The sequence below is a fragment of the Agrilus planipennis genome, unplaced genomic scaffold (genome assembly GCF_000699045.2).
Source record: "Agrilus planipennis isolate EAB-ADULT unplaced genomic scaffold, Apla_2.0 scaffold12, whole genome shotgun sequence".
In the NCBI taxonomy this organism is placed as follows: domain Eukaryota; kingdom Metazoa; phylum Arthropoda; class Insecta; order Coleoptera; family Buprestidae; genus Agrilus; species Agrilus planipennis.
Genome location: NW_020439003.1, coordinates 1,800,520 through 1,814,503, shown reverse-complemented (window position 1 = coordinate 1,814,503; position 13,984 = coordinate 1,800,520). Strand labels below are relative to the sequence as shown.

The 13,984-nt window shown below is 30.5% G+C and overlaps 1 protein-coding gene and 2 long non-coding RNA genes across 4 annotated transcripts in view; all 3 read left to right on the top strand.

The window, feature by feature from the left end:
* The window catches only part of LOC108736678 (odorant receptor 46a-like), a 9,992-nt gene extending 6,198 nt beyond the window's left edge, over nt 1–3,794 (top strand). Inside the window, exons 2-6 of one of the 2 annotated variants that reach the window (XM_025975949.1) lie at nt 784–1,437; nt 1,994–2,093; nt 2,216–2,320; nt 2,961–3,116; nt 3,250–3,794. In XM_025975949.1, the coding sequence (XP_025831734.1) occupies nt 800–1,437; nt 1,994–2,093; nt 2,216–2,320; nt 2,961–3,116; nt 3,250–3,309 (1,059 nt within the window). In that variant the 5' untranslated portion in view covers nt 784–799 and the 3' untranslated portion in view covers nt 3,310–3,794. The remainder of the gene's footprint in view (nt 1–783; nt 1,438–1,993; nt 2,094–2,215; nt 2,321–2,960; nt 3,117–3,249) is intronic. The other variant, XM_025975950.1, reaches the window with a different exon arrangement.
* Nucleotides 3,795–9,402: 5,608 nt separating this feature from the next.
* On the top strand, nt 9,403–12,856 carry LOC112904853. The gene is made up of 4 exons (XR_003231415.1): nt 9,403–9,487; nt 9,620–9,724; nt 10,275–10,430; nt 10,961–12,856. It is a non-coding gene; the product is annotated as an uncharacterized LOC112904853 (long non-coding RNA).
* Nucleotides 12,857–12,995: 139 nt separating this feature from the next.
* LOC112904854 lies at nt 12,996–13,947 on the top strand. The gene is made up of 3 exons (XR_003231416.1): nt 12,996–13,080; nt 13,213–13,317; nt 13,868–13,947. It is a non-coding gene; the product is annotated as an uncharacterized LOC112904854 (long non-coding RNA).
* The last annotated feature ends 37 nt before the right edge of the window (nt 13,948–13,984 follow it).

Here is a 13,984-nt window from a genome sequence, read left to right as displayed (position 1 = left end):
TTTTCAAATAATATGATGACTAATAAAACATCTAAAAATCAAATTTGTAATAATTGATTTAGTCAACCAAGTTCAAATAAGCAACTATAAGAGAGTGAATAAAATATAATTTCAATAACGAGCTTTATCAATGAAAAGTTATACTCAATTTTGGGAATTCTACAATACCGCAAAATTCAAATTAAATTTCGGAGATCAGGACATATCGAATGTTTCTGGTCTAAACATCAAAATCGTGGAAATTCTCAAATGTATAAATTTGCTGAACTGTATTTTCTTCAACACACACTGAGTTTCTGAGAGACTTGTTGATCAAGTTGTACATTATTCTATTTTATTTACTGGAATCCTGATGATGGTGGCCGTTAAATATTTCATGAAGTATAGTTATAACCGCGGTTAGGAGAATCTTGCGATCTGAATTTCTTTTTGAAGGGTCAATAATTTATTAATACAATACCATATCATTTTGTCCAATTACCTACATGTGTAATATTTAAATCTAACAATTCACCACAGCAATAATGGGTAGCATACACGTATCATTAGCCAATTAAATTGAATACTTAATTTTTGATTTTGAACATCCAGTATTATCCAGTACAATGTAATAGACAGAAAGTTACAGATAGCGTATCAGTAAAGTCCGAGAAATTATAAAATAGTCTCCGAAATATTTAAAGAAAAGCAATACTATTCATGTTATATTAATTATGTGGCATCTGGTTTTATTTCATATAAATCAAAGCATCCTGTATTAAATATTTTATTGAAAATATACAGTTATTGGGCGGCCCTTATGGTTGTTGCATTAGTACCGATGGATATCATATCGTTTTTCCTGACTGATCCCGAAAAAGTGTCTTATCCTCAACTGGCAATTGGACTTTTATTCCATATTCCTACAGTATTAAAAGCAATATTTTTTAAATTTATGAAGAAAAAATATGAAACGTTGATGTGTTACCTCCAATACAACACACTCATTAGTGAAAATGGAGAGGTTTTGGAAATATTTGAGAAAGAAAAAGATGCCAGCCAAAAATTCAATAAAATATATACACTAACAATTTTATTTAGTGTTTTCGGTTTCACAGTTCCACCAGTAGCAATAGCTTTATACAATATTTTTGGAAATAGCAGTGGCAGACTGGTTACTATAGAATTGTCGTTTCCTGTTTCCCTACCTTACAATATGGACACAGCGAAAGGGTACGCGTTAGGTGCCGTTCATATGTTTTTTCAAGTTCATCTTATTGCATTTGCGTTTATCGGAATGGATGTTTTAATAGCTGGATTGATGAGGACTACCATTGCTCATCTGAAATGTCTTGCAAAGCAATTTTCTGTCATCAGAAATGACGTAAGAAGCCAAACCAATGGAAAAGCGAAGGATGAGTTTATAAAGGCTATACAATATTTACAACGCATATACAAGTACATACGTAAAGCATTCATATTAAACTTACGAGGTTTGAAAATTATTCACTTGTCCTAAAAATTAGGCAATTAATAAATTTTTTTATACCAATTATATTAAAGGAGCTATTTCGTTTTATTTTTCAATTACTATACGATTATTTGAAATGCTATCTATTGCTAAAATAATGTAAGTTTGACGACTTTCGTAAAATGTTTTTAAATTAGTTTTGCAATGTTTTACTTCTTCAGTTTTGCTTACTTCAGACATCTTAAAAAACCAAAAGACTTGTAACTTATATTCAAATTTTTGTTGATCATTATAGCAACAGATTTAAACAATATCTTCGAATTTACGTACAAAATTATGAGCTAGAATGAAAAAATATCTTAGATAATAATAAAAAGCTACAATTAAGTTCCGAAACATTGCACAATGTCTAGCTACGGCCCTGTATGGATATAATCGAAATTCTTGTTTATTCTGCTTTCTGATTTCTAAAAAATGTTCCTGCATATGTACCTATTTATGTTAAAATATAAACAAAATATGATTGCACGGGTTCATTTACAGGGGGCATCGTGATGTTGAAAATCTTCAGTACCTAATGCTTTTTACACAATATATATGTTCAGTTGCAATACTTGCTGTAGGTTTATATAGAAATAGTAAAGTAAGTACGATAAAATTTTTAACTGCTATCGTAGTTAAGTTTCTTTTTATATTTATGTAAATCATAATTATCATATAAGTCACAGCGAGAAGGAAGTTCTCATTCAAATAATTACTTTTAAGGACTTCAAGGTGGACGCCGTCTTATTCAAATCCTGCGGTTTTTTTATAATAGTCTTATTCCAACCATTTCTGTATTGTTACTTTGGAGATATGGTTACTAGAGAGGTAAGGAAGCTTGTTGTTAAGGTAGTTTAGCCGAGTTTTTACGAATGCAAATAAAAATTTATAAGATAAACTAATTTTTACCTCAAAATTTCTAAAAGGATACCCTGACATTATGAATACATAATAAATTTAATAAGAAAGGTACTAATTACGTTCATTTGGTCAGTACAATTAATCGCCTTGCGTCAACTTCGGGTGAATTGGGATTACGTCAATTTAAAAATAAACTAGCGGAAGTACCTTCTTAAAATTTCATATTTTTGAATTGATAGTTCAGAAAATGGAGCATTTTCATAACAATACTGAGCGTCTAAGTTGACAACTAGTTTTTCTTTTTTTGTTTTAAAGTATATCTAGTATAGTTGAAAGGTTAATTTTCGAAATTATCGAAAATTCCGTCATGCTTTCACCGTGCTAATATTATTCCTATTAAATATAAGACTTTTAATTTTAACGCCATAATAAGCCCTTAGTTTCATTGTTGTTAATGAAAACGCTTTAACTATTGGTTAGTGCAGGCTTGTTGTCACTTCACTGACTAATGATGTTAAATTGTACGATGTGTATAAATAATTGTTGCTACAAATTTCATAAACACGACTAAACAATGATTCAATTTTATAAATTTCTTTCTTGCAAGGCTGAAAATGTAAAAACGGCTTTATACGAAAGTGATTGGATTGGTAGTAGAATAGGGTACCAACGTCTGGTATTGCTTACTTTAACACGATTGAACAGACCGTTGATTTTCACTTGTGGAAAACTAATAGACCTTAGCAACCCTGCGTTTGTTACAGTAAGTAAAAAAATTACGAACAGCATCAGAATTTAAAACTCAATAGTTTAGCCCGCTACCTTTATCGGAAATATCAATAAAATTTTCCAGAATTTTAAGAAAATAAGCCAGATTTGTATTCTCTTAATTTCAGATTGTTAACACGTCGTATTCTGCATTTAATTTACTCAAGAAGTCAAATGAAAGCTTTTAAGGACATACGCGTTTATTGGGAATCACTTCTGCTTTATTATCAGATTAATACAGTTTAATAAATATCAATCTATCCAAAGGACACATTTACTATAACATTTTTAATTGAAGAAACAAAACAACTTCGAACGTTTCGAGGAATTTACTCGTGTTAAATGTTGAAGATGATTGTATAAGTTTGCAACAATATTCTCGAATTGTATGTAATGCAATGTAAAGAATTAATGTAGGTGATAGGTAGTATACAATGCTTCTATGTATTTGCACATTAATTTATATTATTGTCAGCACATTCGCAAATAAATACTGAAGTAGTTGATGCATTAAAGATATGATTATTTCTTGTAGGGGTATTCTACCCTGACGAACAATTCTTTTCTTTGATACGCTATTTTACTTATCTTTTATGTAAACACCAAAAAATAACATCCGTTAGATGAATTTAAAGGTGTACCTATGTTTGGAGCACGGCGTTGTACGGGTGCGAAACATGGNACCCCTCCTAACTTCCGTTTCTGTCTCTAATATGTCTCTGACTAGACCTTCATGCCTGAGAAGGTGTCCTAATAACCTATCTCGCCTATTTCTTATTGACTTCCATAGAGTCCTCTATTCTCCTATTCTTTCTAATATCTCTTCATTCCTAATCTTCTCTATCCACGGCATCCTTATCATTCGCCTGTAACACCACATTTCGAACGCTTCTAACCTTTTCTTTTTCGCCACGCCCACTGTCCATGTTTTAAGCGATACAGCTTTGACGGTCGGTCATCAATGGGAAGCCTAAGTCATACCTCTACCTTCGACCTACACTTTGGTGCAAAATAGGAGGGTAAGGTGGAAGGTCTTCTTTAGTTTCTTCTTAGGAAATATTCAAAGAACCACATTGCATGAAATTTAAGCTGATAAAACGTCCGATTGCTTAGATAAGCTGGTCAAATACTGAAATATAAGGCGATTCTAAGATTTATAGTATTTTTCGAATAATAATATGACCATTTGTTCTATAATATAAAAGTCTACAATTAAACTTGGTTATTTTAACACACAAATAGAACAAATAATATGAAGTTAGAATTTGAAATCTTGCAAAAACAAAATAAACTGTAATTAGAAAGGAAGATTACAATTAACTGAGTATTAAAATTTAAATAACTAACTTGTTTTTTATTGACTTAGAAATGAATTTTTAAAACTCCAAAAATTTCAAAAAATTCTCTTGCAATTTAGTTGTTTTTTTTTTGTTAAAGGATCAATGTTTCACTTGGCACGTGGCAATTGTGAATATTTAGTACATAAATAATTAAGTGCATATTTTTTTAAACATTTCTTTTAAAATATTTAATATCGTAATTTTGTGTCACCTTGATTTAAAATTTATGACAATTATTTCAAACTAGAGAAGGACATAATTATGTACTTATCTAACCTATCCAATAGGTAATTTATTGGTTTCCCTGATCATCTTTTAATTGAAAATCATTCTGAAAATTCACAGACCAGATTACTGTACGCAAGCAGTTAAAGCTTTTTGCGCTAACGTCTTTCTTTTTGACATCATTCGACGTTTGATTATCAGTTTAATTAATATGCATAATATTCATTTTCTTGCTATTTCATTAAATAGTAAAACGAAGGTAGAAACTAGTCGTATATCATCTTATTGTTAGTGAAACCTAAAATCGATCGGAGTCCGATCCGACTGGTTAATATGACAAACACGTATAGAAGCAAAATTAGTCTCCGGTCGTTGGCCAGCAACTTAATCCCTTGAGAGGCTATGCATACCCATTACTTCCATATCGGAGACCATATTCCGATGGAAATAGAACAGACACTAGACGAGGTAAATTTAGATCAAGGTATCTAGGCATTTTGTAATTTTACCGGATAAAATCTAATCATTCACAGTTCAACTCTTCCGCTTTAATTGGCGACTTGCTTGCTACTAAAAACAAATTACCAACTTAATTGAATTTTATGTGCTCCATTACTGTCTATTTACTATTTTGCTATCGAATACAAAGACAATAGTAACGTGTTCAATTTAAGTTAGATTCTATTAAATTATGTAGTTTTTTTCCGGTAAAGGTCTAGATGGGGATCGAAGGAGGAGGTCTCCCCCACCACTGTACCATAAAAAGTTCGTGGCGGGCTCACCCCAATAAAAAGTTATAGGGGTTCAAAGTTAACAAATATGCCAATTTTTATACATTCTAGGCATATAAATATTTATATAGTCATTCTTAAACAATATTCAAAGGTAAAACTAATGAAAAATACATAAAAATATTGAGAAAGTTATATAAAACATTATTTAAATAGCTTTATCAATAGGGTAGGTTAGGTTAGGTTATCGGGTTTTGTTCAAGTGACCACCCTCTTTCGATGCCCCACCTCCACCCGCTTGAAAATAATTTTTTTATTGAATTTTATTTGAATTATAGTCTATGAAAATTGTCAAAATAATCAACTTTCAACCCCCATAGCTTTTTATTAGTGTGAAACCGCCGCAAACTTTTTATGGGGTTTTACTCAGGTGACCACCCTCTTTCGAGATTGATTAATTCTTGATCGAAACAATAAAAAGCGTGGTTTTAAAAATTTAATTTTAATTTAATTAGTTTAAAATTTAATAAAGTTTTTTGTTAATATGATTAAAGAAAGCATTTATCTTCATCTCAAACCTGCAGAGTAAAATTCCAATTTTAAAGATATGAAATATTGGGTGCAAGCGAATGTGGAATTTTAGTTTTTTTAATCTCGAAAGGGCAGGTAGAGACCCGAAAACTACTGTGAATGTGGCATTGTTAATATGTAATATTACAGAGAAGTAAAAGTAATATAGGCTCTATTTTTTTTTTTTTGACAAAGATGATTTGGACCTATATTAAATTATGTTCATAAATACTTGAGGATGTGGCATGTTCTAGTGTCAGGGAAATACGAAGTTAGGAAAAAGTAGAGGTGNTCTTAGGCATGGGAGCAGTCAAAAATGTCTGGCCATCAATGCTGCAAAGACAAAACTCTCCATGGAATCCTGCGGAACTGACATCGAAAGGTAAAAATGGAAGTTATGATGCTTCAATACTGCGAAAAACTTATTTTTAAAAAAATATCGCGCAATTGTATTTGTGTGTTTTTTTTTTATCATAGGCTTGCTAAAGAATGTGCTCAATTTATTGTTAATATTATATTATTGTATATTGTAGGTACCTAAGAATTTCGATAACGAGTGCAAATGATACAGCAAAATCGGTTTGTCAATTCACCTGCTGACTATCACTTATTTGCATTGCATTTAGTATTAAAAATATATTTTTTGACATGATACACTGCCAATAAGACGAAATAACTGTTTCAAGATAAATGTATCCGAAATGTAATAAGATTAAAAGTGTGTTCTTTTTAAATGTAGGTTCAAACAAATACACTTATTTTTTAGGATTTTTTATTGTACATTCATAATTAAACCACAATAACATTTTATGTCTATTTACTCATTCTTTCTACATATTTTCAGGGTGAACCAATACTGATATAATCTCGTAACGCTTTACACCTATATACGATTGGAATTGGAGGTCTTCTTTAAGATCCGGATATTTTTGAACAGTGGCGACATGAAAAGGGTGAGTTAAGTTTTAATATTCCTATTTCTATGTATTAAGTAAAATTATCTAAAAAGGTGTTCATTACTTCATAAAACTAGAAATATTTGTTTTTTAACAAAAATTATTTAAAAGAGTTCACCTTAAGTGCTTACCCATTTCTTCTTTACTACAATGAAGGTTTCGTAAAAGCAAAAAAAAGCATTATTCAAAATAGAAACAATAACTTCACTTTTATAAATTAACAATTATAAATAAAAGCTTTCATTAAAATTTATAAAAACGTTAAAAATAAATAATAATATCGAAGAGGTATCAATTGAAGAAGAGTTTAAAGTTAATCCAGAAGCTTAATTAACTGGTTTTTTATTGTTTATAGTTAAATGTATGAAGACAAAATATGAAACATTGATGTGCTACCTTCAATATGAAACACTCGTTAGTGAAAATGGAGAAGTTTTGGAAATTTTTGAGAAAGAAAAAGATGCCAGCCGAAGATTCAATAAAATATACGAAATAATTATGTTATTTGGTATTTTCGGTTTCACAGTTCCACCAGTAGCAATAGCTTTATACAATATTTTTGGAAANTTAATATGTAATATTACAGAGAAGTAAAAGTAATATAGGCTCTATTTTTTTTTTTTTGACAAAGATGATTTGGACCTATATTAAATTATGTTCATAAATACTTGAGGATGTGGCATGTTCTAGTGTCAGGGAAATACGAAGTTAGGAAAAAGTAGAGGTGAGTACCCAAGCAGTCATAGGACTAACGACGTTAATTGATTGAGTAATAGATACCTACACCATGCCCTAATGATATAAACTATATTTTGTTTTAATCAAAATAAATTTTTGTTTGGAAATATCAGTATTTTTATGCAAGTTCATATAGTTACGTGAAAATTATGTTATTAATAAGTAAACTACGAATTTCTGGTATTGCGTCTTCTGTCAGTAGGTATATTATTACGGAAAGAGGGAAAATAAACATATTATTCAAATACAAATAATAATAATACGTACTTACGATTTGTTGCGATTGTAACTCTTTTATACTTGTGATTGTTTTAATGTGTCGAAAGGGGACGCTAAATTCGTTCGCAAATACTACCTTAAATACTTCTCATATTACTAATTTTCTGTCATTTTGAATTTTTTTTTCTCGCTTATAAGTTTCTTTTTTCGCTTTAGGAAGGTTTTACTTCATTTTTTATTGGTTATAAACGAAGTGAATAGCTACAGATTGGCACTTAGTCTTTTTTTTAAAGAAAAGTCAATAATTTATTAATGTAATAGCATACCAATTTGTGCAATTACCTCTCTACATGTGTAATATAGTAATCCACCACAACAATCATACGTAGCGTACATGTATCATTAACCAATCAAACTGAATACATTGTAATTCTAATTTTTTAAACGGCTAAACATCCTGTATTACTCGGTATAAAACAGATGAAAATTTTTAGATAACATAACAGTAACTTAAGCAATAAATCACAAAATGAATTCGAAAGTTTTTTTTGAAAAACAATACTATCTAAGTTATTTAAATTATGTGGCATCAGGTTTTATTTCGTACGAGTCGAAAAGTCATGTATTAAATAATTTATTGAAAATATACAGTTACTGGGCGGCCCTTATGGTTGTTGCATTAGTACCGATTGATATTTTGTCGTTCTTTTTGGCCGACCCCAAAAAGGTGTCTTATCCTCAACTGGCAATCGGACTTTTATTCCATATTTCTACAGTATTTAAAGCAACGTATTTTAAGTGTATGAAGACAAAATATGAAACATTGATGTGCTACCTTCAATATGAAACACTCGTCACTGAAAATAAAGAACTTTTGGAAATTTTTGAGAAAGAAAAAGATGCCAGCCGGAGATTCAATAAAATATACGAAATAATTATGTTATTTGGTATTTTCGGTTTCACAGTTCCACCAGTAGCAATAGCTTTATACAATATTTTTGGAAATAGCAGTGGCACATTGATTACTATAGAACTGTCGTTTCCTGTTTCATTACCTTACAATATGGATACACTGAATGGGTATACATTAGGTGCCGTTCATATGTTTGTTGAAATTCATATTATCGGGTTCGCATTTATTGGAATGGATGTTTTGATAGCTGGATTGATGAGAACCATCATTGCTCATTTGAAATGTCTTGCAAGACAATTTTTAACCATTCGAGCCAAAGACGACGTAAAAGGTCAATTAAAGGAGGATGAGTTTATAAAGGCTATACAATATTTACAACGAATATACAAGTATATAATTCATTCATTTTCATCTCAGCAGATTACAAATTAGCATACTAATACCAATAATTCCAAGTTAAATTTTATTAAAGTTAAAAAGATTATCTTTTTTAGTTATTAAGCACATCAACGATATCTTTACATACGATATCATGATAGAAACAAAATATGATTACACTTGAGTTTATTTTTAGAGGACATCGTGATCTCGAAAATCTTCAAAACCTTGTGCTTTTTATACAATATGTATGTTCAATTGCAATACTTGCTGTGGGTTTATACAGAAATACTAAAGTGAGTATGACTGCGTTTTTAACTGACGTGTATCGTATTTATTACAATAACTAATTATACCTAATCAGTTCTTACGTGTAACATAAACCGCAGACTAAGGGAGTTGTAGTAATTAGAATAATTATTTTGAAGGACTTCAAAGTGGATCTCGCCCTATTGAAATCATGCGGTTTTTTTATAATAGTCTTATTCCAACCATTTCTGTATTGTTACTTTGGAGATATGGTTACTAGAGAGGTAAGTAAAGGCAAGAGCTTAAAAATGTAGTTAGCTTTTAAATAATTCACGATATTGTACTTTGTATATGTATAAGTTAAGCTAAAGTAATTCATTTGCATATTATTTGTACTATCTAACTATTAAGTACCTATAGTGTCAACATTATTTAGACAATGTGATTATTGGGGCAGAATTAGTCAAATATTCCAGCAATTTTACAAAATATCCAATAAAAATTGGATAAAGTAATAAATCACAATACTTCAGCTTATTTTATATTGCAAGGGTAGGTACAATTAAGGAGGAATGAAGAGTATAATCGAAAGTCAATGGAACTTAAAAAAGAAGGACACTATAATTAGCAAAACCAATAAAAACTAACACAATTGTTCTAGGCTTTTTGCGCTAACGTCTTTCTTTTTGACATCATTCGACGTTTGATTATCAGTTTAATTAATATGCATAATATTCATTTAATCACATTGTCTATAACATATGCAACCGCAATAATAAGTTACACAAGCACGACTTAACGCTGGTTCAGTATCATGAATTTCATTCCTACTAGGTTGAGAATGTAAAAATGGCTTTATACGAAAGTGATTGGATCGGTAGTCGATTAAGATATCAGCGGCTTATGCTCCTAACCTTAACACGATTGAACCGGCCCTTACTCTTCACCTGCGGAAAACTAATGCCACTGAGCAAATCTACCTTTATTTCAGTAAGTAAAATAATCTTCTCTAACAGAACTTCAAATTTAACAAATTAAATTAAAAAAAATTATTTTTTTTGAAGTGAAACTTCTTTACGCACGGTAGGGTAAGTTCGTTTCATGCGAGTTGCTATGTAACGAAATCATGCAACGGATGTCCCCCCTCTACTCGGCCACGTAGTCGAGTTCGTAGTGGGGATCGCTTGAGCCGTGAGCGCGCTTCAATGCAACGTTCGTTACAGGCAACTCCGGCATGTATAGTGTAAAATTTAAATTCATAGTGTACAAATAATACCATTAAACCAATTCCTCAACCCCTATCCCGGTATGTTTGTGTGTTTGAAGAACTTTCACTTCAGTAGCGTGTTGTATAATTACACGTTGTAATTTTTTTTTATTCATCAAGACTTACTTGCCTATATAAGTAATGCCGTCGTAACCGTACTTTTATATACCATAGGCAATAAGTCTGTGTTTTTCTTTTCGGAAAGTTAGTAATAACAAAATAAACCATAAGTCTGTTGTTCTGTTAATTTCAGATCGTTAAGACGGCGTATTCTGCATTCAACTTACTAAAGCGATCAAATCATTATTAAAATTATGGTTCAGTTTCAGGAACATTTAAGCACATGGATATATAAGCTATTTATATGTATATCTGTATAGGAAATACGTTGCTTCAATGTTTTATTAGCCCATATTATGTAGATACAGTTGAAAATAAGTACTGTGTATTTTAAATCAATTATTGTTAATTGTACAGTACCTCTGCAAATAAATGCTGATTTGGACCTATATAAAATTATGTTCATAAATAGTTGAGGATGTGGGATGTTCTGGTGTCAGGAAAATACGAAGTTAGGAAAAAGTTGAGGTGAGTGCTATGATGTGAATAATAATAAAAATGGATTTTTGTTTGGAAATATCAATATTTTTATGCAAGTTCAGAAGAAAAGTTTGGCTAATTATTGTAGTTACGTGAAAATTGTGTTATTTATACGTAAACCTCGAATTTCTGGTATTGGGTTTTATATCAGTAGGCAGATATATTTATTATGAAAATAAGGAAATTAAACTTATATCATTCGAATTGTACTATAGCGTACTTATAAAAATAATAATAATACGTACTTACGATTTGTTGCGATTGTAACTTTTTTATACTTGTGATTGTATCAAAAGGGGACGTTAGATTCGTTCGCAAATACTACCTTAAATACTTCTCATTTCACTAATATTTCTGTAATTTTGAATTTTTTTTTTTCTCGCTTGTAAGTTTCTTTTTTCGCTTTAGAAAGGATTTACCTCATTTTTTATTGGTTATCAACGAAGTGAATAGCTACAGATTGGCACTTAGCCTTTTTTTTTAAGAAAAGTCAATAATTTATTAATGTAATAGCATACCAATTTGTACAATTACCTCTCTACATGTGTAATATAGTAATCCACCACAACAATCATACGTAGCGTACATGTATCATTAACCAATCAAACTGAATACATTGTAATTTTTTAAACGGTTAAACATCCTGCATTGCTCGGTATAAAACAGACGAAAATTTTTAGATAACATAACAGTAACTTAAGCAATAAATCACAAAATGAATTCGAAAGTTTTTTTTGAAAAACAATACTATCTAAGTTATTTAAATTATGTGGCATCAGGTTTTATTTCATACGAGTCGAAAAGTCGCGTATTAAATAATTTATTGACAATATACCGTTATTGGGCAGCCCTTATGGTTGTTGCATTAGTACCGATTGATACTTTGTCGTTTTTTCTGGCTGATCCCAAAACGGTGTCTTATCCTCAACTGGCAATCGGATTTTTATTCCATATTCCGACAGTATTTAAAGCAACGTATTTTAAATGTATGAAGACAAAATATGAAGCATTGATGTGCTACCTTCAATATGAAACACTCGTCACTGAAAATAAAGAACTTTTGGAAATTTTTGAGAAAGAAAAAGATGCCAGCCGGAGATTCAATAAAATATACGAAATAATTATGTTATTTGGTATTTTCGGTTTCACAGTTCCACCAGTAGCAATAGCTTTATACAATATTTTTGGAAATAGCAGTGGCACATTGATTACTATAGAACTGTCGTTTCCTGTTTCATTACCTTACAATATGGATACACTGAATGGGTATACATTAGGTGCCGTTCATATGTTTGTTGAAATTCATATTATCGGGTTCGCATTTATTGGAATGGATGTTTTGATAGCTGGATTGATGAGAACCATCATTGCTCATTTGAAATGTCTTGCAAGACAATTTTTAACCATTCGAGCCAAAGACGACGTAAAAGGTCAATTAAAGGAGGATGAGTTTATAAAGGCTATACAATATTTACAACGAATATACAAGTATATAATTCATTCATTTTCATCTCAGCAGATTACAAATTAGCATACTAATACCAATAATTCCAAGTTAAATTTTATTAAAGTTAAAAAGATTATCTTTTTTAGTTATTAAGCACATCAACGATATCTTTACATACGATATCATGATAGAAACAAAATATGATTACACTTGAGTTTATTTTTAGAGGACATCGTGATCTCGAAAATCTTCAAAACCTTGTGCTTTTTATACAATATGTATGTTCAATTGCAATACTTGCTGTGGGTTTATACAGAAATACTAAAGTGAGTATGACTGCGTTTTTAACTGACGTGTATCGTATTTATTACAATAACTAATTATACCTAATCAGTTCTTACGTGTAACATAAACCGCAGACTAAGGGAGTTGTAGTAATTAGAATAATTATTTTGAAGGACTTCAAAGTGGATCTCGCCCTATTGAAATCATGCGGTTTTTTTATAATAGTCTTATTCCAACCATTTCTGTATTGTTACTTTGGAGATATGGTTACTAGAGAGGTAAGTAAAGGCAAGAGCTTAAAAATGTAGTTAGCTTTTAAATAATTCACGATATTGTACTTTGTATATGTATAAGTTAAGCTAAAGTAATTCATTTGCATATTATTTGTACTATCTAACTATTAAGTACCTATAGTGTCAACATTATTTAGACAATGTGATTATTGGGGCAGAATTAGTCAAATATTCCAGCAATTTTACAAAATATCCAATAAAAATTGGATAAAGTAATAAATCACAATACTTCAGCTTATTTTATATTGCAAGGGTAGGTACAATTAAGGAGGAATGAAGAGTATAATCGAAAGTCAATGGAACTTAAAAAAGAAGGACACTATAATTAGCAAAACCAATAAAAACTAACACAATTGTTCTAGGCTTTTTGCGCTAACGTCTTTCTTTTTGACATCATTCGACGTTTGATTATCAGTTTAATTAATATGCATAATATTCATTTAATCACATTGTCTATAACATATGCAACCGCAATAATAAGTTACATAAGCACTACTTAACACTGGTTCAATATTATGAATTTCATTCCTACAAGGTTGAGAATGTAAAAATGGCTTTATACGAAAGTGATTGGATCGGTAGTCGATTAAGATATCAGCGGCTTATGCTCCTAACCTTAACACGATTGAACCGACCCTTACTCTTCACCTGC